General features: G+C 39.5%; 1 protein-coding gene across 2 annotated transcripts in view; it reads right to left on the reverse strand.

The window, feature by feature from the left end:
* The window catches only part of CSMD3 (CUB and Sushi multiple domains 3), a 1,168,516-nt gene that overhangs the window by 686,883 nt on the left and 453,877 nt on the right, over positions 1–27,756 (reverse strand). For both annotated transcript variants that reach the window (XM_005287288.4, XM_008168301.4), the window contains one exon: positions 21,582–21,706. In XM_005287288.4, coding sequence (XP_005287345.2) covers positions 21,582–21,706 — 125 coding nt within the window. The remainder of the gene's footprint in view (positions 1–21,581; positions 21,707–27,756) is intronic.

Consider the following 27,756-nt stretch of genomic DNA (forward strand, 5'->3'; position numbering starts at 1 on the left):
TGCTCTACCTAATTCTTACAGTGCAATCTTCAGCAATAGATCTCAAAGCACTTTACAAAGGAGAGAAGCATCATTCCCATTTTACAAATATGAGGAAAAATGATTCCTTAACTTGAGGTAAATAAATAAATGGAGATATCCCATCTCCTAGAACTGGAAGGGACCTTGAAAGGTCATTGAGTCCAGCCCACTTGCCTTCACTAGGAGGACCAAGTACTGATTTTGCCCCAGATACCCAAGGGGCCCCCTCAAGGACTGAACTCACAACCCTAGGTTTAGCAAGCCAATGCTCCAACCACTGAGCTATCCCTCCCCCCATAAGGTACTGTGACAAATCTTGCAGTTCAGTGTCTAAATATTTAGTCCCACTTTTATGTTGACACCCATGTTTTTATGGAGGCATTAAGCCTTTTTATCATCATTCCTTTAAGAATTTCCACTGAAATATACCTCAAAATGATAGTGCGGCCATCAGAATCACTTCATTTTTGATGCTGTGATATCACATCTGTTTCACCTTCCTGAGGTGTTACTGAAAAATGTTATCATTTGACATTACACTCATGTATAACAAATTTGCAACCAAGCCAGAAACAGCAGATGCAGTTATTTTACAGCTGTCTCTCTCCAGTCTTGTTTAAGTTTATCATTGCCAATGTTTAAAAAAAAAAAAAGCAGCAATGACTCTTTCGTGGTTGTTGCTTTAAAGGGAATACAAAATATGGAGGTTTTGAGGTGTGAAATAGGAATCTCCCAGTGTCCTCACAGTTCCCAGCCATTTAATCAATTATCCATTTAGCAGTCTCATTACAAAAAAAAAATACTTTTCAGGTTTTAAGCCATTAGTGTGCACATCACACATTAAACTATTTTAATGCAGGCCACTTTCAAAAGTTTCTCAGCAATTTATTGTGGCTTCCTGACTTTAGAAATTTGTAGTGCATAACAGTAGGAAACTTCAAGGGCACATCCATGTTTAAATTCTTGAAGATAATGATTTTGGTAGGTTGATTTTAAATAAAATTGTCTTCTTATGCTTGAAGAGTTCAATTTCACTGCCAATAGCATCATTATGTTTAGCTTGCTGATGGGATTGCAATTTTCTTGGTTTTGCATTAATAAGATTTTTCAGCACATGGTATGCTCTGCAGCTTCAATTTGTCATCATGCCTCTAAATAATCTTAAATTACAAATAATCAGTAAGTAGAGACTTTAACACAGAGTTTGTGTATACACTTCACTGCTTATTTTTTGGCCAGGAAAAGTGCAACTCCTCTTTTCTACTGCAGATTTTTAAAATTATGATTCTTCTTTCTTTTATTGCATTTATGTATTTTGATTCTTACATGGAGACAGAGCCAAGGGTTATCTGCATATTGGAGACATCTGAGCCCATACTTCCTTATTTCCTTCAGTGTACCATATATACTTTGAATAGGACAAGGACAGTTTGCAAGGCTGAACCCTGTGGTACCTCATATGAAAGAATCATCAAGGCAACAGCCCTCTCTATGTCCTTCCAGCAAGAAAGAAATTAAGTGCTCACGAATTACTCTGTCCTACCCATTCAGGGACAAGAACTGTGTATGAATCACTTTGTGATCAATGATATCAAAGGCAGCTGACATACTTAAGACTCAACAAGAAGTCACTTGGGATTCTCAGCCATCGCCAGCAGGAGGCATGAAGTTAACCAATAAAGCGATTGCAGTTCCACTCTTTATTGGGCTGACAGGGAAATAGCCACCCCTGGAATCCTGGCTGGAGGAGGGCCATGCCTTCTGGCACCGCTGCCTTGTCCCTTTCCTCTGCCCCAAGCATAAGGATCATTCCAGGAGCATAGGAGAGTGGAGCAGAGATCCACCTCCCCATGCCACCCATTGCCAATTAATGGGGTGAAGAATGAGCCAATTGGCTCCAGTAAACTCACCCACCCTCCTCTGTTTCAGCATTCCTGGCCACAGAGCAGCCACTGTTGCTGAGAACTACTCTGCCTGCCCCCCGACTCTTCCTAAGTAAAATACTTTGCACTTATCTTTACTGAATTTCATTTTGTTGAATCCAAACCAATTCTCCAATTTTAATTCTCATGCTGTCCTGTCCTCCAAAGTGCTAGCAACCCATCTTAGCTTGGTGTTATCTACAAATATTATAAGCACACACTCCACTCAATTATCCAAGTCATTAATAAAGGACTAAGTCTTGCAGGACATCACTAAATGTACTCTCCCAGTCTGACAGTGACTCATTGATAACTACTCTTTGAGTATGGTCTTTCAAGCAGTTGTACACCCATATTAGTGAGTTCATCAAGATCACATTTCCCTAGTTTTCTAATCAGAAAGTGTAGTGGGGTGCAGTCACCTCTCACAAGCACCCCCTTGTCGAGTGCATGCAGGCCTGCACTTTCTCTCCCTGTAGCCCTCCTTGGGCTGAGGTCCTTAATTAGTCCCATAGTCTCTCAATGGTCTCAGCCCTGGTATCATGCCCTACTGCAGGGTTTCTCCATGGAGGCAATGTCCTCATCCTCTCTGGATGTTTCAGGTCCCAGCTCTCATGCTGGGCCACTGAATAATTCAGTTCCCTTTCTAGGGTGCCTCAACATTCAGGCCACTTCGCCCAGTGGCTAATGGAGGAGTAAAGGGGACCCACACTCAGCCCAGGGACTCAGTAGAAACTAGCCATCTGCCATGTCCCTTTATCTAAGTCGCATTGTTGCTCTAATTCCCTGGGGCACTTCTCTGCAGCCCCATACCTTCTTCACCTTTCATTAGGAGAAGGCCATCAGATGAGCCTAGCAACCAGCCCAGAGCTCCTTCTCACTCCCCCCAGCTTCTGCCAGGACTGCTCTGTCAGAGGTCTTGTAGCTCCCTCAGCCATCCATTCTCCATGCTCCCCAAGTTCCAGCAAGAAACTGATCTCATTCTCTTCTTATGCTAGCCTGCTGGCCCTGATTGGCTGCTCCCTGCAGCCCCTTTCTGATTGGCTGTGTCCCACACAGCCACTCTATGCAGCTTGGAGACCCTCTCAACTGCCCTTTTCTGGGGCAGAGTATGGCAGGGCTATGAGATCTCCAGCAGGGCCCTCAGACGGCCTGGTACATGCTGTCACAGAAAGTCATGTGGGACTGTGTTGAAAATGTGACTGAAAATCAAGATATAGCCTATCTACTACTTCCTCTCTATCCACCAGACCAGTAATCCTGTCAAAGAATGCTTAATAATTTGGGGGACTCAGACCCATCACCCTTTAAATAATAAAGCTAACACTGTTGAAAATAAAATTTAAAAAGAATCAAAAAATCCCATACTGATGGAGGCTGTTTTCTTTTTCAGTTATTACCCTGCCTTCTTCCCCCCAAGTTAAAATGATTTGCTGATAATTATCTCTAACTGGAACGATGCAATCATCCCTGACCTTCACAGAAACATATTGCTGAGTGATATTATGGAGAATATGTTAGACAATCTACAGCAATTGCACATTTGATACCCACAGACACCAGTTAAAATTCTGACAAGAACAACCTAACTGACAGCTGTAGGATAATGTGGTGCAGATCTAATCACAGATATTCCGGGAAAGTATCATCCCTAAGGATAACTATGTTTATTACTGATATAAAACAATTTTATAATGTTAACTTTTTCTCTGTTCTAGCTAGCTTGCTAGAAAACACACACACACACACACACACACACACCTTTCTGCTATGACTGCTTCTGGTACATTTTGTTGCTGCCCAGGAAGTTGACCAGTTTCAGAACTGTCAATACCACCACAGTGCACAGAGCATCTGGCAGGGGTATTGAAGAGCAATTTAGCATCTTTAGGAATAAATTGATCATTTTTGTGACTTTTTAACCATTCAACATTACTATAGGGTGTGAGGTTTATCCTAAAATTACTGCAAATTTAGATCACAAAGGTATCTTCTATTGAGTGATATACAATAAGCCTGGGTAGATAAGGAGGTAAAAATCAGAGTTCAAAATCCTTCCCTTCATGAATTAGAACTACTAGTAACTGAATCTCTCTTTTAAATAAAAAATAAAAAATCATCATCAGTACATCGTTTATCTGTCTTCAGTATTTTGTGGTCATTTTATAATGGATAGTTGTCACTGCTGCACAGTATGAAGAAATCAGTTTTTATTTGAAATGATTTTTTATACTATATAAAATCCATTTAAAATGAAGCCAGCCCATGTAATAAGCACTACACATCTTTGTTGTAATCTATTTTTATACTGTACAGTAGGACCTCAGAGTTGCAAACACCTCGGGAATGGAGGTTGTTTGTAACTGATATATTTATAACTGTGAATAAAATGTTTTGGTTTTCTTTCAAAAGTTTACAACTCAACCTTGACTTAATATAGCTTTAAAACTTTACTGTGCAGAAGAAAAATGCTGCTTTCCCTTTTTCATAGTAGTTTATGTTTAACACAGTACTGTATTTGCTTTTTTTTTTTTTTTTGCTTTTTTTGTTTGTTTGTCTCTGCTGCTGCCTGATTGCGTACTTCTCGTTACAAATGAGGTGTGTGGTTCACTGGTTGTTTTGTAACTCTGGTGTTCTTAAATCTGAAGTTCTATTGTACATTATTTTCTAAATTAGATACAATGTAGAAAAAGAATATTTTAGCACAAAATGTTTATGCAGAACTTATTTCAGAGAACAACATTGTGTCCATGGTTTCTATTTTTTTGGTGTGCATGTGCAGGGTGGCAGTGGGATTGTCTACATCTCTTGCGAAAATAAACACGCTAAAGATTGGGAGGCATTCAGATAGTATGGCAATGGGAGCCATACAAATACTGTAACAGGGTCAGGCCAGATGGCTACAGGAGAGTGATTGAAGGTAGATATATTAGTCCCAGATTAAGCAGGTCCCTTTTCCCTGAGTAAGATAATGGGCTGTTCCAGAACAATCAGGAAGTTGCTGGAACCAATTGAGGCAGGCTAATTAATACACCTGGAGCCAATTAAGAAGCTACCAGAATCAATTAGGACAGGCAGGCTAATCAGGACACCTGATTTTAAAAAGGACCTCACTTCAGTTAGTGAGGTGCGTGTGAGGAGCTGAGAGCAAGAGGTGCAAGATGCTGAGAGTGAGTAGGTGTACTGCTAGAGGACTGTAAACTACAAGCGTTACCAGACATCAGGAAGAAGGTCCTGTGGTGAGGGTAAAGAAGGTGCTGGGAGGAGGCCATGGGGAAGTAGCCCAGGGAGTTGTAGCTGTCACACAGCTGTTACAAGAGACACTATAGACAGTTGCAATCCACCGGGCTCTGGGCTGGTACCCAGAGTAGAGAGCGGGCCCGGGTTCCCCCCATCTGCCTCAACTCCCTATTTAAGACAAGAGGAGGTGAGCTAGACTGTGGGTCCCACCAGAGGGGAAGGTCCCTGGCCTATCCCCCGACCCACTAGGTGGGTCAGCAGGGATTATTCTCCTCCCTTTCCCCATGATGGCCAGTGATGAGGTTAGTAAGTGAACGGCAGGTTTGTGCCACTAATAAAAGGAGCCAAACTGAGGACTGCCATGAACTCTGAGGCGAGCAAATCCGCCAGAAAGCGCAGAACCCACCAAGGCAGAGGAGGAACTTTGTCACAACACCTAAGATAGATAGTCTGTACCAATTATTTTTGTTCTTTTTAAAAGATTCACTTGGTTCTTTTAATGATCTTTTAACTATGATCAAACATAAAATCTCTCTAGAGAATGATATCCTGCCTTTAAAGCATACTTGATTCAACCAGACTTGAGATGTAGTTCTGTCGTTAGCTACTACAATCTGATTTGTCACACCAAATGTCTTTTTAAAATTCAGTTGTCTTTAGAATCTGCCCTCATATTTAGAGATGTTTTGAACAATTTGAAATCTTCTGTGTCTCTACAGATATATGGGTAGACAGATATGTTCTGTAACTGCCCTGTTATGTGTGAGTCGCATAGCAAGAAACACTGTCTCCATCCAATGCAGTAGTAACATAATTTAATGTATGTCCAAGAACAATAGTTCTTGGCTGCAGTAGGGAATGACCAATGATTTTTTAGTATCATTATAGGAATCCATTATAAATACACCGATTAAAATCATGCAAAACAGTACACAAAGCACTCCTCAGTTTTAGACGTGGTACACTAGGTCTTAAGGTCTGAAACCACCATCCTAGAACAAGATTTCATGTCAAGTCTCAGATAATGTGACATCTGATTAACTGAAGTAGCAATGAAATGATGAAATTAAGATGTTACTACACAGTACCACTGAATGGTTACTGGCATGGGAGAGACATGGAAAAGTCTTCAGACGAGAAAAAGTCAGTACTGCTTAATGAGCGCAGAGACTAATAAAATGATGTTACAGAGGAATATAATTCAGTATTTTCTATAGAGAGATTAAATTGGTAAACAATCTCATAGTGTAAGAACAATGGGCCTTTCAACTAAATTGAGATACATTTATAATCTAATGATATTTTTAAATGCATTACAAACTTGGGAACTCATTGAAACAAAATTGCTCAAGGCAATTTTTTCAGTAGGATTTAGAAAATGTTGAGACATCTATAGGTAAATGGTCACATAGAAAGAATAATAAAATAACATCTATAAACCCTCATAGTTCAAGGATAGAAAGAAAATGCCTCTATGAACCAGTTATTCTATTATTGTCAAACATGGCATTTGTGGAGGGAAAAACAAAGCTATAGAATTGGACAGATTATACAAATATATTTTTATAAAAATGTCAGTGTGCTGCTATAGAAACTATTCTAAACACCTATAGCATTTAATTTAAAAATACCTTCCTATAGGTTCTTTAAAATTTCTTAAATAATATAAAATGTTGAGGTAACATTTTCTAATTATTCTATAGGATACATTAAAACCTATAGAAAGAGTATAATTTTCTATTATTTTCCATAAAAGGATATGGAAGAGGAGGGGTTCTTGAGTTCCTGCACCTTCCTTTTGTAGACAGTTAGTTCATTTTATCATCCATTTATCATTGTACTGTCTGATGTTATGGTCAGTTTATGTGATATTTCATATACAACCAATGTATGCTAAGTAAATCTAGGTTGTAGGATTATAAAAGAATAGGATAAGTATTTAGGATTGATGAGTGTGTAGTAGGTATATAGGTAAAGCATGGCTGAAATGCAAAGCCTACAAGCAGATACCGGTAAGATTTTAGCTTAGCCAAAATAGGCCATAGGCTTAAGAATGCTTGACATGAGTGGGTGAGCTAGGAATAATCCTCTGACAGCAAAGTGACAAGGTTACAGCATAAGATGTGTCAATAGTTGATGTTATGGAAAAATGGATTGCAATAGACAACAATGCATTGTCCAAGACCACGAGACACCGGATTGACTGTCTGTCTTAACTGCGCAATATATGTCATATGTAAATGCTAATAAGAATAACAGGAGCTACGAACATCCTATGAAAAACTGGACACTCCAATATTCATAGGGTATGAAAATATGGATAAGGAAAAGGTTGACACCTTTATGCATATGGTGTTAGCTGTGATCAAAATAACAATATAAAAGACGGTTCCATGGTTGGGTAATAGTGGGAAGACCCAAGGGATGACATCACAGGAAACCCCAGCAGGACTCATCCCTCTGGTGATGATAGTCTATTGAGAGGGTCATTGGATGCTAGAATATCATTGAGAATGTGAGCATGAATACAGTTATAGTTATTGCATGGGTTTGTATAGGATGTCTATATGCATGGGTAATTGTAGCTTTACTTATTGCTTTAATAAAATTTGTAATACAGATAAGACTTTGTATTTGTGATTGAGTCTGTAGTCATTATCCTTGAACTTCCTTTGTCCCTAGAGCCTCCGAATTTGAGAAAAGCACCAGAGACAAGTTCACTCTGAGCTAGAATCCGTAGCAACTACAGCCGAATCCATGATTGTGTAAGACAACATCCCTAAAATGTACTTTAAATCAAATAAAAGGCTACACTTTGAATCATCTGGCATTGGTCACTATTGGACATGGCATTGTGAACTAGATGGAACCTAGTCTAATCTAAAATCAGATTGTATGCACTTTGGGGCATTAATAATGCCTTCTTGTATGTTTGAATACAAGGCCCCAATCTTGATTGAGATCTTGGGAACTATCATAAATACAAAGGGAAGGGTAACAACCTTTATGTATGCAGTAACATAAAATCCCTCCTGGCCAGAGGTACAGAATCACCTTACCTGTAAGGGGTTAATCAGTTAAATTAACCTAGTTGCACCTGACCAGAAGGACCAATGGGGAAAGAACATACTTTCAAATCTGGTGGCGGTGGGAGGAGAAGGTTTTGTTTGTGCTCTTTTTGTTTGTTCCCTCTCAGGACAAAGAAAGAGACCAAGCAGATAAACCAGCTCCTAAAAAGATCCTGAAATGATACATTTAAAATTACAGAAATTGTAAGTAATGGCAAGGGAATGCATTAGATTATCTTTTGTTTTAGCTTGTGAATTTTCCCTATGCTAAGAGGGAGGTTTATTCCTGTTTTTATAACTTTGAATTTGAGCCTACAGGAGAATCCTCTGTATTTTAAATATTTTTATTACCCTGTAAAATTACCTTCCATCCTGATTTTACAGAGGTGCTTCTTTTACTTTTTTCTTTATAATAAAGTTATTCTTTTAAGAACCTGATTATCTTTAGGACACTAAAATCAAAGGGGTCTGGTCTGGTATATTATTCTCAAGCCTCCCCAGGAAAGGGGGTGAAGGGGTTTGGGGGGATATTTTGGGGAAATAGGAACTCCAAGTGGTCCTTTTCCTGAATCTTTATCTAAATCACTTGGTGGTGGCAGCAATACCAACCAAGGACAAGAAAGGATTTGTGCCTTGGGGAAGTTTTTAACCTAAGCTGGTACTTATAAGCGTAGGGGGTCTTTCATGTGGGTCCCCACATCTGTACCCCAGAGTTCAGCGTGGGGAGGGAACCCTGACATGGTGGCAGCATGGTGGGATCATTTTGAACCAGAAGCACAGACCTTGAAAAACAGGGAGGCTTGTTTTTAAAAGGACACTTTTTTTTGAGCTGAGAGCAGCTGGAGGTTTTTAATTTGCCTGAGGGCAGAGTAGTTATGTTCCTGCAAGGGAATTCACAATCTTTTTTTTTTTTTTTTTAATTTATTTATTTATTTATTTCTAGCTCTCGGGTTAGGCTAGGCTAAGATCAGGAAGGCTAGGATGATAGAAAGTGAGGTCCAGAAAAAAATGGAATTAGCCAGATTGGAAGCTGAGGAAAGAAAGAAGGAACATGAAAGACCACTGGAATTCAAATGAATGGAGATTGATGCACAAGTGGCCAGAGAAAAAGCTGCTAGGGAGGAGAGGGAAAGAGAGAGGCAGCATGAACGGGAGGAGAAGGAAAGAGGCAGCATGCTCAGAAGGAGAGGAAAAGAGAGATGAAGCATGACCTGGAGCTGATGGAGTAGAAATGACAGAACCCTTCAGCAGCTGGCTCCACCTCCCCAAAAATCCACAAATGGGAGTGACTAAGTCCACCGTATAATGAATCCAGTGATATTGCTGAATATTTCATCACCTTTGAGAGACTGTGCATCCTCCATACAATTCCTGAAGATCAAAAGATGACCACATCGACTGGAAGAGCTCTGGACATATTCAAAAAGATGCCTATTGAGGATGCTTCTGACTATGGTAAATTTAAGGATTTGGTTTTAAAACAATTTCAAATTACACCTGAAACTTACGGAGTAAAATTTAGAGTCCTTAAGAGAGGGGCTGGACTAAGTAATGTGGCTTATGTAAACCAGATGAAGGATCTGTTAGATAAATGGGTCAAAGGAAGGAGTGTAACTAACTTTGATGTGTGATTTGGTTGTACGGGAACAATTCCTGACTATGACCAATGATAATGTCAAACAGTGTTTATGGGATAAGAAAATGGACTCAGCAGAAAGTCTTGCTTCTTATGCTGATCAATACGAGCAGTTCCAGACTGCCAGAGAGACAGGGGAAATTGGAATAAAATGGGTGGAGGTAGCAGAGAGGAACAACCCTGGTCGCAGTTTGGGCGGATACCAGAAGGGACACCCCAAGACCACACCATACCACCGGGGGCAGCCCAAGGCCCCACCTACACCCCAAGGAAAACCCCAGACACCTTATCATCCCACCACACCATTCTCCAGCAACCCTCCTCGCCCCAGTGACCAGTCAGCTGAGCGATGTATTAAATGTAACGAGCTGGGGTATGTAAAGGCCAACTGCCCTAAGAACCCCAACAGATTACAGTTCATTGCACCAGGGTCACACCAAAGGTCTTCAGGCCCAGATACCCTCAGAGCGAAGGGAAACTGTGAGTGTGGGTGGCAAGAAGGTTATTGCATGGAGGGACACTGGAGCACAGGTGTCAGCTATCCACCAATCCTTAGTGAACCCCAAATCCATCAACCCAGAGGCCCAAATGATGATTCAACCCTTCAAGTCAAACTCTTTTTACTTGCCTACAGCCAAGTTGCCTGTCCAGTACAAGGGCTGGTCAGGAATGTGGATTTTTGCAGTCTATGATGATTATCCCATTCCCATGCTGCTGGGGGAAGACTTGGCCAACCATGTGAAGCTAGCCAAGAGGGTGGGAATGGTAACCTGCAGCCAGGCTAAGCAAGCCTTCACATCTAGCTCTGTTCCTGAGCCTTCTACAAGGGCCCAGTTCAGAGTTATGAACATTTCAGAGTTCCAGACAACCTCCATTCCTGAAGTGTCCATAACTTTGAGGTTGTACTGTACTACTTACAGCAGCTACAAAGCTGAAAGTGAAGAAATAGTCAGAAGGCAGGCATGTACACATGGACCCTTAGAAATAGAGTAGGGAAGCAGAAACCATTACCATTATAAAAGGGAATTTAACAACAAAATCTGTACATGCTACCGAAATGGTGAAAATTTAAACACATATTATGGCTTTAGTGTAGATGGAACCATCTCAAACTTGTTAGGATTTGGGCAAGCAGAGACAGAAAGAATATCTGAAAGCTTTTATTTATATATAATAATATCCTAGTAGTCTCATGACTCTTAGAAGGATCATCTTTATTTAAATGCAGATGTTACCCAGTTGATGTTTGTTTCCTATTACAAGTATTACCTTACAAAGTATTATTTTCTGCATGGCCACCTTAGATAACTGGGTCTGTGGATGAGGGGAAAACAGTGGCTGTGTTATTCCTTGACGTTAGCAAAGCTTTTGATACAGTCTCCCACAGTATTCTTGCCAGCAAGTTAAAGAAGTATGGGCTGGATGAATGGACTATAAGGTGGATAGAAAGCTGGCTAGATCATCGGGCTCAACGGGTAGTGATCAACGGCTCCATGTCTAGTTGGCAGCCGGTTTCAAGTGGAGTGCCCCAGAGGCTGGTCCTGGGGCCGGTTTTGTTCAATATCTTCATTAGTGATCTGGAGGATGGCGTGGACGGCACTCTCAGCAAGTTTGCAGATGACACTAAACTGGGAGGAGTGGTAGATACGCTGGAGGATAGGGATAGGATACAGAGGGACCTAGACAAATTAGAGGATTGGGCCAAAAGAAACTTGATGAGGTTCAACAAGGACAAGTGCAGAGTCCTGCACTTAGGACGGAAGAATCCCATGCACTGTTACAGACTAGGGACCGAATGGCTAGGAAGCAGTTCTGCAGAAAAGGACCTAAGGGTTTCAGTGGCCGAGAAGCTGGATATGAGTCAACAGTGTGCTCTTGTTGCCAAGAAGGTTAACGGCATTTTGGGCTGTATAAGTAGGGGCATTGCCAGCAGATCGAGGGACGTGATCGTTCCCCTCTATTCGACATTGGTGAGGCCTCATCTGGAGTACTGTGTCCAGTTTTGGGCCCCACACTACAAGAAGGATGTGGAAAAATTGGAAAGAGTCCAGCGCAGGGCAACAAAAATGTTTAGGGGGCTGGAGCACATGATTTATGAGGAGAGGCTGAGGGAACTAGGATTGTTTAGTCTCCAGAAGAGAAGAATGAGGGGGGATTTGATAGCTGCTTTCAACTACCTGAAACGGGGTTCCAAAGAGGATGGAGCTTGGCTGTTCTCAGTGGTGGCAGATGACAGAACAAGGAGCAATGGTCTCAAGTTGCAGCGGGGGAGGTTTAGGTTGGATATTAGGAAAAATTTTCACTAGGCGGGTGATGAAGCACTGGAATGAGTTACCTAGGGAGGTGGTGGAATCTTCTTCCTTAGAAGTTTTTAAAGTAAGGCTTGACAAAGCCCTGGCTGGGATGATTTAGTTGGGAATTGGTCCTGCTTTGAGCAGGGGGTTGGACTAGATGACCTCCTGAGGTGCCTTCCAATCCTGATATTCTATGATAACTTTTGGCAATATGACAAGTTTTTATTGTGTGGAGATGAGCCTGAACAAATTAATTATTTTTTTTAAATGTCTGATCCATGATAGAGGGTGACAAAAACAAACACAACCACCAAAAATTCAAAAATCTAACAAGCTGAAAAGTGTGACATTTGAATAACATTTATTTCCGAATGAGTTGTGATTGAATGTAGAAAACTGGCAAAAATAGTTAGTTCCCACTACTACAAATACTTATGCATGTGATTAATGTTAGGCACATGAATAGTTACACTTACTTCATGGGGACTGTTCACAGGGTGTACAGATAAGCATTTGAATGTTGTCAGGGCCTTATTCACTCATCCATCATGTACACAGTACACATCTTTAGTGTAATTGATGACATTGTTACAGACAAAATTTGCTTGCTTAGCACAAAAAATTAGCTAATTTTAAATAAATACTGAAATATTTTCCAGTTGAAATATTCCTTCCTCATATTTACATTTTAGGGGATGAAACAAATAAACATATTCACATCTGATTGATTAGACTTCCTCCCTCCACACCTACCACCCCTTTCTCTGTCTGTTTGTCTCTTAGCCTCTGACAAAGATTTCTGAGTGATCTCTCTCTTCTATAAATCTGACTTCTGGCAGGCAAGCAAATAGAAATTGAACAGCTGTGCAACAGATACAATAGTGTTTGCACAGAGCTGATCCATTATTATCTGCAGAATGACAAAGGGTTGGTAATAAATTAATTATTTGTGCCTGGGAAACCTAAAGGACAGCTGCCTTTTTTGTTTTTGACAATATCACTTACATGAATCTGAATGTGACAGAAACTAAATTTCAGTTTGAAACTTTGGATTTTTTTTTAAAGGGCCAAAAAAATAGAATAGAGGCTTTTATCTGCTTCCTGCTCTGCCTGGAACTATTCCCTTGATGCCAGAGACATCAGTTGCTCACTGGATTGTGGACTTGGGCCCTCTGGAAGCGATTTAGTGATGGGGCTGTTTCTGTTGTCTGTGAACTGCTTTCAACTGGTGCACTAGGTTGTATTTCAGGCTCCGGTTGAGCTTCTTGTGCAGGTTTAGCTGCTGCTGCCAGTGCAGGCTCGGTGGTGCCCTCTGCTGTTGGAGTTGCAGGCGAGTTGCAAGCGCTGGCTTCAGTGCTGGAAATGGTTCTGGTGCTGGTTGCTCCACCAGTAATGGTTCTGGGACTGCTTCTGGCTGGGTCTCTGTGACTGGATCCACTACTGTTGTCGTAGATGTTGGCATGGGGTCCAATTCTACCACCACTTGTCATTGTTGAACCTCATCAGATTGCTTTTGGCCCACTCCTCCAATTTGTCTAGGTCACTGTGGACCCTATCCCTACCCTCCAGAGTATCTACCTTTCCCCCCAACTTAGTGTCATCTGTGAACTTGCTGAGGGTGTAATCCATCCCATCATCCAGATCATTAATGATTATTGTAGATTGATGATTGGAAGAAAATGGGTTATCACTGACCTGAGCTGCTGCCATTAGCAAAAAAGGGGGAGAGAGTGTCTTCCAGTTTTTAATAGAGTGGATTTCAGATTGCTGGGATAGAGAGGACTAAGGAAGTTGCCCTATGGAATTGTGGGATACTTCCAGCTGACTCCTAGGACCTGAGTCAAGTGAGGCTGTGTCTACAGTACAAAGCAATAGATCTCAGACCCTGTGTCACGACGTAACTCAAGCTTGGACCCTCCATCCCTGCAGGGTCCTGAGACCCTGTGTCCAAGCCTTGGGTTTGTGCAATTACAGTGTAGATACAAGGGGCATAGGCTTGAGCCCTGGCTCAAACTCAGGTTTACATTGTAGTCTAGATATACCCAAAAACTACATGAGAGAAATGACCACAGCAGCCCTAGCGTTTTCAAAGGGAGCGGGGTAATCACCCGACCACTACATACTAACCAACAGAACTGAACAGATGCATAGGGAACTTGTTCCTGTGATATATAGAGAATGAAGTCTTACTTCAGTATCAGGGAGGCTGGTTGAAGATATGTTTAAATATGGAGCTGTAAAATATCTATTCATGTTTCTCCAATCTACTAGACTTCTTTGAAAGTGTCAATAAATAGAGTATGAAGGAAAATCAGTTATTATAATTTATTTTACTTACAAAAAGCCTTTGATCAAGTTTCTGGCAAGTAGTGCTATCCTGCATTGGAATAAATGTGTGTGTATGGGGGGAGGGGAAACAGTGGGAAATCCCAAGATTCTGAACTGAGGTAGGTGTTATCTACGGAGTATTTAATATATTTATTAGATGAAAGACTGTGTTGTAGTACTGATATGTGAAAAAAAGCCAAACATGTCTGAACTTAAAAGCTGGACTGTAAAGACCAAGAATTCCAGTGATGATTGAACCTGGTGATATTCTAAACAAAATGATGCTTGTAACTACATCACTTCACACTGACTCAATGTTGTAGGCTCACTGACAGGGTGATGCTTCTGGAATCTTGTATAGAGTAATGAAATCAAAAAAGGGTGGACACATTGAGATGACAAAATTTGCAGACGAGACCATATAGTTTAAGTTAGTCAAGACTAAAGAAGACTGAGGAACACTGGAGGGACTTGACACAGCCAGGCGGTTGGGGATCATTAAAACACAATCTTGAAAAATGCACATTGGATGGAGTAATTTGAAGTACTCATACACATTAATGGATTCTAAGGAATCCATGCAGGAATAAGATCTGGGAATCACTGTGGAGAGCTCATTGAAAAGATTAGGACTATTTAGATTACAGATAAGACACATAATAGGACCAAGACACACATTTATTTAAAAAAAAATGAAAAGTACAGAGAAAATCATTTGGAGCTCATGTTTATCCTCTCTCATGATACAAGAAAAAGGGACAGCCAACTAAATTTAAAAGGTAGCATATTTAAAGCTGATAAAAGGAAGGAAGTCTATAAACATAACATAACCAACCTTTGGAAGTCAGTGCCAGAAGATATCAAAGAGACTAAGAGCTCAGAAGGATTCAAAAAGGGATTAGTCCTTTACATGGATAATGAAAACATTCACAGTTTCATTTTTATTTAATAAGGAATATAAAATCTCATTCCTCGGGACATAGGACAACCATTAGCTGCGTGAGGTTAGGAGAAACATTTGGTACAAGTTATTGTCAGCAACTTGACTAGATGAACAACCAGTCTAAAATGATATGGTGATCCCCACATTCCTGTGTCAGTACAGATTTGAGAATATTTTCTGGGGAGAATGACATTCAAATCTTTCTTCAGATGCATACTCCTTAATCTCATAAATAGACTCATTGACTTTAACAGGACTACTTGCTTGAGTAAGAATTATTCGCAGGGATAATGGTTTGCTCGAAGAGGCCCTTGGTTTACTTAACATGTCTTGACTGGGAGATCACTTTGCATTAGCAGAACAAGGTACAGAATCACATGGCCTTGTTATTACAGGGACATAAGATAAATTACAATCTACTAGGGATTCCTCACCAAATAATTTCAAGTTTTCTGTATATAAATTTTTAAAAAAAGATAAACTGCCCAATATCAGAAGTCGTGACTTCATTCTGAGCAAACTAAAGAAACAGGATTAAAACTGTCACCCCCCCTTGCAGCATAGGGTGACAAAGTGTATACTGTAAAATATCATGTTAACTGCAGTACAGAAGAAGCAAATACAGGATTGAAGGAAAGCTTATGATTGGATTTTTTTCCTTTAGTTTGTTCAAGAGCAATATTGTATTAACATAGTGTAGCTAAATATTAATTCCTTTCATGCTTTTGATGCCAATATGAAACAAGTTAACCTACACTGTCTACCAACACCCTGCGAGAAAAAAGTGTTTATTTTGTTTTTTTAGACAGCATAACTCCATCCCTATTTTGGTGTGCGAAGGGTTACAAGGTTTATAAATTAACATATTTAAGAAGAAATAGTATAACATCTACAAAGCACTAGTCAATAAAAATCAGACATTAGTTACGTGGTTATTTGCACACATTGTTATGGCTCTTTTAGAGTCTCATCAAAGTGTAAGGATGAACAATTGCTAAGTTAATATGAATATATAAGCTGAAACACTTATGAAGAACTTTACTATGCTGGAGCACATTTTTATAATTTCATAAATTAAAAAAGAAAACAATTCTGCCTGCATTTTCCCCCCTATACTTCAGCTATACTGTTCTGGAGTCAAGTGTAAATCTTCTACAACTAGCACAGACCACATTTAAGAACTTTTCTTCTAGCTCAAAATGTTGCTCTTCATTAGGAATATTCCATAAAAACTACTGATGAAACAAAGTAGATGTAAAATTATCTATAAGAACCAGAAAGGGATACATAAACAACAAAGAACAAATGCCCAGATCCTCAAATTCCCATTGGGAGTTAGGTTCCAAAATATCTTTGAGGATCTGGGCCAAAAAAACCTAATCAGATACCAAACAAAGGGGAAACCCACTTTTTAATGTCGCTCACTTTTAACCCTAAATTCCTAGGAACAATCAGAAAGGGATTGTCAAAACCTAAGTAGAGCCTCTACTCAGGTTTATGGTTCAAATATAACAAAATATATTAATCTGGAAGAATTCTTGAACTGAAAACAAAATTGCTCATACAAAATAACAAGTTTCTTGTCACTTATGTCATTTACTCAAACACCAGGTCAAAGTTAAGGGATCGACCTGTTAATGTCCTAGAAGAAAACAGTTAGAAGAAAATAAACACAAAATAGTTTATCAACTGGCATCAACCACTACTAGACCAAGACAACATATAAAAACAAGCAAGCTTTTCCCAAAAGAGCATTCATTAAGCCTTTATTCAAGAATCCAGTGCTTGGCACTGGCCATCTCACTAACTACTGTGGTTGTGGTGAGGCCCTTTTGTCATGAAGATTTGCTATCTTGTTTGCAGTTCCTTTCTGCACTGGAGGATTTTTCTATATAATGACCTGAATTGTCCTCTCTGAGATTCCAGAGGGTGGTTTACATTTCTGCCCAAGGAAGCAATCATGCAGGCTTAAGCCAGGCTCTTGTTCAGTCATCTTTCTAGTCAACATTTTTTTTAGATTATAAGGGAACTAGCATCGTTATATGAGCTGCAGTGTCACCAGTATCTTCATCACACTCAAAAGGTTTGGTGTCAGTGCTTTCCCAATGTCTGGCCACAGCGAGGGCTTGGGTTTGGCCAAGATGACAAACTCTCAATGCAAATAAAGAGCGGGTGATGAAAATACACTGGGGAATGATCTTGAGGGTGTGACAGTTATGGTTTCTGATCTCTTCTTAAGAGAATTTGTTGAAATCATGTGTCAAAGAGGTGCACAGTTTGGAGGTATTCGTTGATCCCTAACTACTCCTGGAATCCCCCAGGGTACAGATTGTCAAATTATTTCATTTCCTTGTGTCATGCTGGATGTTTGCAAGCATTTCTTTCAGATCTGAACCTCACCACAGCAATTCATGTTTTTATCACTTCCAGTGTACTCTGCATGGAGCTACCAATCAAGATTTCGGATGAAAAGATATAACATATCTCACACAATGTAAGAGCAGTATTTCATTACAACAGTGCAGCTTCTTTTTTTAAAAAAAATGTACAAGAACAGAATATTCTTTGTTAAAATTAAATTTGGGGTATTGTAAAAAAATTGGATCGGTTTCCCAGAGTTTGGAGAGTGTGAAATTCACATTCAGTGTTCTAATTTGGTCTTAACTTTAAATCTTTCCAATTTCTATATAACTTAATCCATAGCACTAAAAGGATGAGTATCCCATATCCTCATGAGGTATGAAGGATAAGCAATGTACCCTCAGAAACTGCCCACTTCAATGAATCCCACCTCTTTCCACATACACAAAGTCATGGTTCGCTTCCAGCTCCACCCTTGCACTCCTTCCTTCTTCCTCCAAAACTGTCTTGCTATCCTCCTGGCTTGTGAGCATTCAAAGTGTCATCAGAAATGCAGCAGGGAAAGTGCCTCCTGCTCCCCTCCACTATTTCCTCTCTGCCAACCAGCCTCCTGGATATATTGGAGAGAGATGGTGGGACTCATTGGAAAGGTAGGCCAAGAAAACAGAGATAATTGCCAGTAGGGACAAGGCAGGGCCAGCTGAAATAAGACTTCCAGCATAACTCTGCCTCCTTCTTTATAGTGTCTGCCACAGACAAGCGGGTTCAGAAATTAGTCTGCCCTACAAGGAAACATTAGTCTGAAAATTAGTCCTTTTCTTAAGGGTTACAAGAAATTCCTAATCTACAGCAGTATGTGTTTGTCTATATTTTATAAATGATGTATCAGTTTTTTTCTTTCTTCGGAGCACCTCGTTTTATTTCTCCTGCAGAAATGCTTCAGACTCATTCTAACTTTTATTTTAACAAATATGATCCTATGCCAGTTCCAGCTGGTATTTTTGATAACTTCTAAAGTGAGTTAAAACTTCCATTTTTATCAGGTTTCAGAGTAGCAGCCGTGTTAGTCTGTATCCGCAAAAAGAAGAACAGGAGTACTTGTGGCACCTCTAATAAATTTGTTAGTCTCTAAGGTGCCACAAGTACTCCTGTTCTTCCATTTTTATCAGCCACTCATATGCCCTGTGAGAACTAGTCAGGAGGATTTATGTTGTTGAATCAAATGAATCTAATGGAACTGGAAATTTTCAGTTTAAAATTTTTCAAAGCAATCCCAGAACATAAATTTAACTAATTGTTAATATTCAAATTTCCATTTTTTCAAAAGTGTACTTTGAATTGGTTTTGCAAATGTATAATCATTTACATAAATTAGCTAAAAGAGCTATAGGAGATGACATCCAGGGAGGACATCAAACATGACACTGAAAAACCATTCCATTGAAATTTTAAAGGAGAGCAACAGATGCATCTTTTAAAATATAACTGTACCCTCTGCACCTACAGAACCCTTCACTGACACATGAAAACATCTATTTATTGCACAAACTGGCATTTATGCACAATTGCTTGCTTTGTTTGTTCAAATGCTTGCTTGTGCACACAAATGTAAATTGACGAAAGAGGCGTACATATATTTCTGCAGTTGCTTCCATTGCACCCTTATTATCAAAATGGTATTTGTGCTAACAGTGATCCCTCTAAAATATTTGTTTTACATTTTACGTATAGACCTTCAAAGAGCCAATTATTATTAATGTGTAGAAAAAACTTAGTTTATAATCTGAAGACTTTATTCAATTCAAGAGTATAACAAAACCTGCTAATCAATCCACAGAATAAACCAAATTTGTGTCAAAGGTACTTTTATGAAACTAATGAACACTATAAAGCATGTGCTGTATGACAAACTGCTATATCTATACCATCTGTCTATTTGTCTTTTCACCATATGTCACTATATTAACCGCTAATAACTTTCTTAATATGCCTCATCTGCTCTGAAAAAAGCATGTACTACTTTTACTAAGTAGGCAAGCACAAGGATGTAAATGACACTCTCTCTTCACTTATCAGTTACATATTTTAGCCTTGAATTAATTGGTCTTGTGAGATATATTTAGTTAACATGGTACCTATATATATGCACAAAGACGATCAGCAACTCTACCTTTCCCCATGGATATAAACTTTTTCTTTTTTTTTTAGCTTGGTTGTTTAAGCTTCCTTTTTATTTTACATTATTATTCAAATGTCTATGATTGCACAATGCATTCTTCACTGTAGTTACATTTGTAGAAATTATCAAAGATAAATCCCAGATATTGGTTTTCCTTTATACTAATTTATTCAGAAATGTACTGCTACACTTCTAAAGGCTCACTGCGCAGAGAAATGCAAGGAAATGTGTTTACTGGCAGTTAGCAGGTGGCTGAAGGACATCTGACTGAAAAAACAAAAAAGCTAGTCGGTAATGCTTTTCAGAATTTCCTGAATGGCATGCATGTATTTTAGTGTTATAGGTATACATTACTATTGATACCATTTTACTACACGTTAATAGAATTTTTTAAGTGAAAAAAGAAATGACAGTGACAATATACAATCGACATTCTGGTAGAGTGACTGTAATGGTGTGACCACTTATTGAACAGCCCCTTATGGTTAGGTGTGACAATACAGGCATCTAAGAGTCCCATTTTGTGGGACACTTAAATATTCCAGATAGCCAACTCACAGCATCCTCTTTCTATGGCTGGCTTAATATCAACTAAAATTTACACAAACCTCAGAGCCCTTAATCACAAAATAATTCAAACAATCATTCAATAAGGCCTGAACATAAAGTCCAAAAATCATAATTCAACAAGCCATACTTAGCTCCAGTTCTTCAGCTACACCCAAAGATCTTTCTCTGTCAATGTGCTCTACCTGAAGTTGTCAGTCCTCAAGCTCTTTTTGGTCGGAGCTCAGCCCCCAGCCCTGTTTGCTTGTTTGCTTTCACTCACTCACTCACATCCCCAGGCTTTCTAGCCCATGGATATAGTGACAAAATTTAGTACCTCACGTAAAGTCCTTTCATTTTGTTGAAGGCTATTCTTCTTAATTTTGTCAAGTTATGAAATAATATTATTTAATATAACATATATCATGCAGAGTATGGCAAACTGACTGACACAATTAACATTCATCTTCCTATTGGCCTAGAATACTGAAATTTGGAACATTCTTTCATCATGGGTTGCTGAGCACCAAAACATTGAAATCCTAACATTTAACTTTCCCATTAGAGTTGACCCAAAGGTCAATCTTCCTGATGGATTTCAACCATTCAAGCAATACAGTTTTGAAATATGGGACATTCATTATGAACTAGTGATTGCATACACAATAATCACAAGTTTGAAACATGAAATTTGTATCATAGGTCACTGAACAGTCATCTGTTTTACTTATTTACTAAAGTGAATGTCTTCCATTAGGCTCTCATTTATGGTAGGACGCCTCCAATGGAAATCAATTGTATTTGTCAGGTTTTATTCAAGAAATGGGTAAACAAATGTAATACCACATGCATTTTAAACAAAAAAGGATTGCTCATTAAAGAAATAAGGAAAAGAGGAGCAAAAACATTGATATATTTGTAAAAGAAAACAAAAAACAATGCAACATTATTTCACTGTGACATCATTTCAAATGTAAAACAATGCAAAAGAGTAATTGTGAAAACCAACAAACCGTGATAATAGTTTAAGAATTTGTCTTTACCTTTACACATGGGTCTATGATCACTCCATGCAGCAAACACTTCAGCTATCCTCTGACAGGTGATACTTTTTGCCCCCTGCAACACATAGTCTTCATCACAGGAAAATTGTACTGTTGCTCCCAAGCTAAAAATCAGAGTGAGGAAAAAAGAATATACTGAGGTGTGTATTACAAATAATGAATACTCTTCTTTCTTATCCAAAATTGTATGAGGTGTCACAGATGCAGGCAACAGGAGTTCCAAAATGGACACAAAAATCACTTATTGTTTAGTCTGGCAGACATTTCTTAACATAATGGAAGAGAACAGGAGAAAACTAAAAAAGCATCTTTGGGGGCATCTGTTGACTGATGTTAATATTGGCTTCAAAAGGATACTGCTTGCCTGTTTTTCATATATGGAGGTAACCTTTGGTGCTTCAGACTTCACAGAGAAGGAAACAGGAACCAAACAATGGAAAGCTGACTCAAAATTTTTTTTAAGGAAACCTAGCAAGCCACAACCTGTAAACATATTGTGAATGTGTCTGTGCTCTTAAAGGTAAAAGTCCCTTCTTGTTTCCAATAAACAAAGAAAACAGAAGTAAAAAACAGCCAGCATGGACTTAATATGGTGTTCTGAAACCACTATCTTGTTCTCTAGAATCAGAGATTTAATTAAAAAAAAAAGTCTCTAGCTGTTTGTGAAGAACAACTAAATAATGTGACCAAATGTAAACCACGTAGAAACATCCATGTGAGGCTGCAGAGAGCCTGGAACAATAACTCAGTGATGTAATCTGCCCCATTCACCTCAGTGAGATGTTAAGTCAAATATGCAGTAATGACATTTTTTAATGTCAACATTGTTAACAACTCCATTCCTGAAGTAAGAAAGATGTGGGAGAATCACAGATGAGCACAATGTATTGTAAGTGACATTTTGTTTTGGTTCTACAGGTGGGTGGTGTTTGGAAAATAGCACCACTTATTTCCCTCTCTCCCCACCCCTCACCCCCAGTCAAGGAGATAATATCAAAGACTCTAGCAAAGCCCATGGGCATACTAACAGCCCCCCCTGAGGAGGAGTCAAGTGTCAGGCTCTATCATATTCTGAATATCCGCACAAATGTGCCATCACATTTTAGCAACTCACATGGGTGCACCTTATTTTGTGGGAGGGGTTTGGAAGAGTACCATCCCCTTCCCCTTTTCCCCATGTTACCCCTGTTTTCAGAGGTTAAACATTTGTGATGAAACGTAGCCCACAACATCACAAAATATTTTTAGGTAGGTGAGCAGTTCCACTAACCCAATGTGACTACTCACATGCATAAAGCTACTCAAATATGGAAGTACTTGCATGATTGGGATCTAAAAGAGTTTTTTTTTAATTTTTAATTTGAGAAATACAAAAGAACACAATATTCCCAGAAGATCTGGAATGAGGCCAGAGCAGAACTCTGTAGAAGCAGGAAGACAGTAATTCCTATATTTTTTAATGTTTTTAAAAAATGAGATATTGGCAGGTTTTTGCTTCATTTTAATTTCCAGGAAAACACATATGACAGAAAATAAAATATACCATGTTTATGTGATATTTTCTATTCTATATACTGATAATACCATAATTATTACAAATTATAAATTATTATTTGTATTATCATAGCATCTAGGAGCCTCAGTTATGTTCTACTCACTACTACAGAACAAAAAACTAGTTCATGCCCAGTGGAGCTTACAACACACTGATGTGAGAGTAAACATAATGGACTAAATGTCTATTTCCAAATGGTACCCACTATACTTTTGTTGTCATTTCTTTTTGGTAATATATACAGTGCTCTTTTTAAATAAAGAATTATATGCCATAGTAGTTGTCTAAAACTGGTTTAATTTTGTATTGCTCAAGATCATATATTTCATATTCATTTCATTACCTTGATTAACAAAAACTATGTTCTTTGATTATAAACTCTGCAGGAAAGAACCTATTTCTTTCTGTGAGTTGCATAATGCCTAAAACAATGGAATCCTGATCCTAACTGGGGCTTCTGGGTGACGGCATAACATAACTATTTAACAGCAACAACAATAATAATGGCATATTTAATTATAACTCCAATGCAGCAAGTATCAGAGGGGTAGCCGTGTTAGTCTGAATCTGTAAAAAGCAACAGAGGGTCCTGTGGCACCTTTGAGACTAACAGAAGTACTGGGAGCATAAGCTTTCGTGGGATTAAAAAGGATCAGGATTAAACAAAGACTGTGAATGGCTATCCAACTACAGAAACAGTTTCTCCTCCCTTGGTGTTCACACCTCAACTGCTAGCAGAGCACCTCACCCTCCCTGATTGAACTAACCTCATTATCTCCACACTGATATATACCTGCCTCTGGAGATTTCCATTACTTGCATCTGAAGAAGTGAGGTTCTTACCCACGAAAGCTTATGCTCCCAGTACTTCCGTTAGTCTCAAAGGTGCCACAGGACCCTCTGTTGCTTTTTCCAATGCAGCAAGGTATTTAAGCATGTGAGCAGAGCCACTGACTTAAAATAATTAATTGTCTGCTTAAAATTACATACATGCTTAAGTATCTTCTTTAAACAGTGCCTAAAATAATTGCACTCTCTGGGTCAATGAAATTTTAAAATACTAAACATATAACCCACTATGTACTTTCCACCTCTGCACTATTACACACAATAAACCTTTTATTTCAAACAGGTTGTATTGTATCTCGATACGTTCATTATTATTGTACCACTAGTTTTGCAAAACTCTTTACTTCCCATCCCCCATATTCAACCTTACCAAGGTAGAGGAGTCATCTTTGGTTATAATACACATTGTGGTATGTTTCACAAAATATTTGTTGCCTTTGTAAAAATGTAAAATGTTTTCTCATCTTTGTATAGTTGCTCACTTGTATCCTTAAGTTTTTTTATGTCAGTATTTGTTATTTTTTATTAAACATTGTATGGTACAGGATACCTTTTATATTGAAAAAACCCCAGCAAGTTGCATTTGTTAATTTTACAAATCAGACACCATTTACATCAGCACCCATTAATTCATCTTAGATGTTTTCTTAACTAAATTTTCCTTTAAAAATATTCTTGCTTCCAAATAATGGGATTCTAGTTCACCTGGATCTGGCATACAGGATCCTCTACACAATGGGTGAGATTCTGTGCTGGAGTGGCCCCCAGCATAATTACAGTCCACCATCTAATTTATGGCAGCTTCCCAGGGCTGCCTGATAAGCCACAGTGTGGCCTGAAATCTTCACAACTTCACAACCCTTCGGCCCCCAGCATGCCAGAACTTGTGAGAGAGTCCTCAGGAGGCAGCCTTACAGATATCTTCCATAGTTCCTGCTCTGGGGGAATCCTCCATGGCCCGATATTGGGCTTTTAGGGCTCCTTTACCAGTACAAAGAGGCTGGAGCAGGGAGAAGAGCTCACTCAATCTGCTCGTTTGACTCAGCTCTTATAAATCTAAATCTGATTCTGCAAGGGTCTGAATGGTCTGAACTCCTGTTGCAGTGAATGGGAGTTCAGACCATTCAGTGTCTTGCAAGATATGGCCTTTAAGGAGTAAGTACTGCATTCCTTATTTGTGCACATGTTTGATTATTGTAATATGCTTTATTTCTTTATTGCCTGTTTCAATTCAATTGACAGCCAAAAGATCTGGGCGGAGTGGCTGCAAGTGCAGAATGCACAGCTCACACTTTCATTTTCAACTATTGAAATTTAAGGTACAAACATGATGGAGCTAATCATTAAGGAAGAATTATACCGAAGAAAGAGGAGTGAAACTTGTAGAAAATTAGGATGATTTTCCAATTGCTTTAGGACCTAACACAATTGGGCCCTGATCCAGTTTGGGGAGTGTCACGGGGTAGTCATCCATCTAGGGCAATAGTGTCTAGTGGTCATCCCACCCCACCCCCTGGAATGGCCCTAATAGATATAAGGGTCCTGTTAAGGAATGGCTCTTGGGGAAGAAATCCTGATACTGTACATTTAAGGGACCAAAGCCTTGCAGAGAGGACAGGACAAGGCTCCCCTTTCACTGAACGAGCTGAGAAGCAGTTGGAAAAAGGAACCAGCTCAAAAGCTGCCTCCCTCCATCACAGCAGGCAGACACCAGTGAGAGAAGACTGGCCTTTTGAACCCTCCAAAGGGAAAAGGCTAATTGGAAGATTGTTCAGCTGAAGAGAACTGGCACAACCTCAGCCACAACCAGTAAGAGAGCTGGAGGTGGAACTTCCACTTGATTAACCTAAGGCAAAGAGGCCTGAGAGATAACCCTAGCTCCTGTGAGAGGGCTGAGAAGGAACTCCTGCTTGAAGGAAGGAGATATTGCTTGACACTATATAACTTCCAGCTCTTGAGAAAAAGAGAGGGCTGAAGAAGGGGCTTCTGTTTAAAAGAGGGATAAGATAGACTACCCTCCGGCAAGAGGCAACCCATCTCCAGGAAAGAGGGCTGAGGAGGGAAACTCCTGCTCAGAGAAAGGAAAGACTGACTGCTCCCAGGCAACAGATGCAGTTACTCATCACAGCCCAGTTGCTGCGATAAAGGCTGGGAATAGCTTTGAAGGAGTACCATCATAACCGGCAAAGAAGTAGTAGTGAGGAACCATAGATTCCAGGAGGCTCCAGAGACCTGGGGAAGATTTTAAGAAGCTGGGCAAAGGTAGAAGCAGCCCAAGGAAAATGGCAGAGGGATTAAAGCAATAGTCCTTAACCACCTGAATTCCTGGGCTGGAATCCAGAAGAGAGGGTGGCTCAGTTTCCCCTATCCTTCCCCAGACTAGGAGGGAAGGTACAGGCATCAGACGGAGAAGAAGTCAAGTAGCACAGGCCCCAGATGGAGATTGAGGACCAGGCTCAAAAGCCATTAGACTTTGGGGTTTCCTGTTTCAGAGACTTTTCTGTTAACCCTGGAAGGGGAATAGATGGAGCAGTGACCTGGCTGCTGGGTTAGTCCACATCAAATCCCTGCAACACCACACCTGGACATCATGAGGTACTCTGGAGTCACAGTAACCAGGAGCTCCTGGGCCATAATTAAACATAAAATAATAATAATATTGATGATGATAGATAAACTCATGAAAGCAGGATAATAGCTTGCGGGACTAGTTCAGGAAGGGCCTTCCATGCATAAGGAGTAGCATGGCAGAAAGCGTGAAGGTGTTTTTGGAAGAGGAGAATAAACAGGTGATGAAGGCTGCTTGGTGAGTGGAGGTGGCAGCAGACAATTCAGTGAGATGCAAGAGTGAATACGAAGGGAGGATCTCTGCTGGAAACGGCCTTGTTGATAAGGAAAAGAAGCTTGCAGGTTAGGCAACGGAAGAGAAGAAGCTAGTGAAGGTGGCTCAAAAAGTGGGTGACACAGTCACAATGATGGATCAGGAAGATGATCTTAGAAGTACCATGGATATGAAGGGACAAACTACTCCAATAGTGAGGTCATGAAAATCTAGACTTATAGATGGGTGAGAGAAGTGGAGATTTCAGTCAAAATAATATGATTTTGAAGACATTGACCCCAAACCAGTATATGAATGTATCTTAGTAGATATCATTAAGAGTCATACTTTTTCAGAAGTCAGGGTCACGTAGTAGTCAGTCTCAGCTGGCTACATGAGATTGGAAATTAAATGCTCCTCTGCTAATATATATTGATCTTGTAAGTATAAATGGTTTGGGGGAAATACAAAAAAACCAATATTGCACTATATCACAGACAGTGTGAGAGGTGATGAAGGCAGTTAATACGGGGTGGGTGATGAAATATTATTCTGGAAAGGGAAATGAATAAGCCTGAAAATAGTACACATAGAAGATCAACTTTAAAAGGCTTAAAAGCTTCAAATAGATTACATCTAAAAATAAATAAAGAAGCCACTGCACAGTATCCAGAACTGGGGAACAGAATAAAATCTTGTTAAAACAGCTACCATTATAAAGCAAAAAGACAAGATGAATCAAGCAGCACAACCCTAAAACACTAAATTAATCTGATGGCTACTGAACCATTGCCTACACAGGGAATTCAGACAGTAATGAAACATTCTATTTGTCAGAATTTTCACAGGATTCACAGGACTTAAAAAGTGTGGGGCTTAAAATATGGCCTGAGAAGTCCAAAAATGCAGCCCTGACCTGCATTTCTCTG

The sequence above is a fragment of the Chrysemys picta genome, chromosome 2, assembly GCF_011386835.1.
Source record: "Chrysemys picta bellii isolate R12L10 chromosome 2, ASM1138683v2, whole genome shotgun sequence".
In the NCBI taxonomy this organism is placed as follows: domain Eukaryota; kingdom Metazoa; phylum Chordata; order Testudines; family Emydidae; genus Chrysemys; species Chrysemys picta.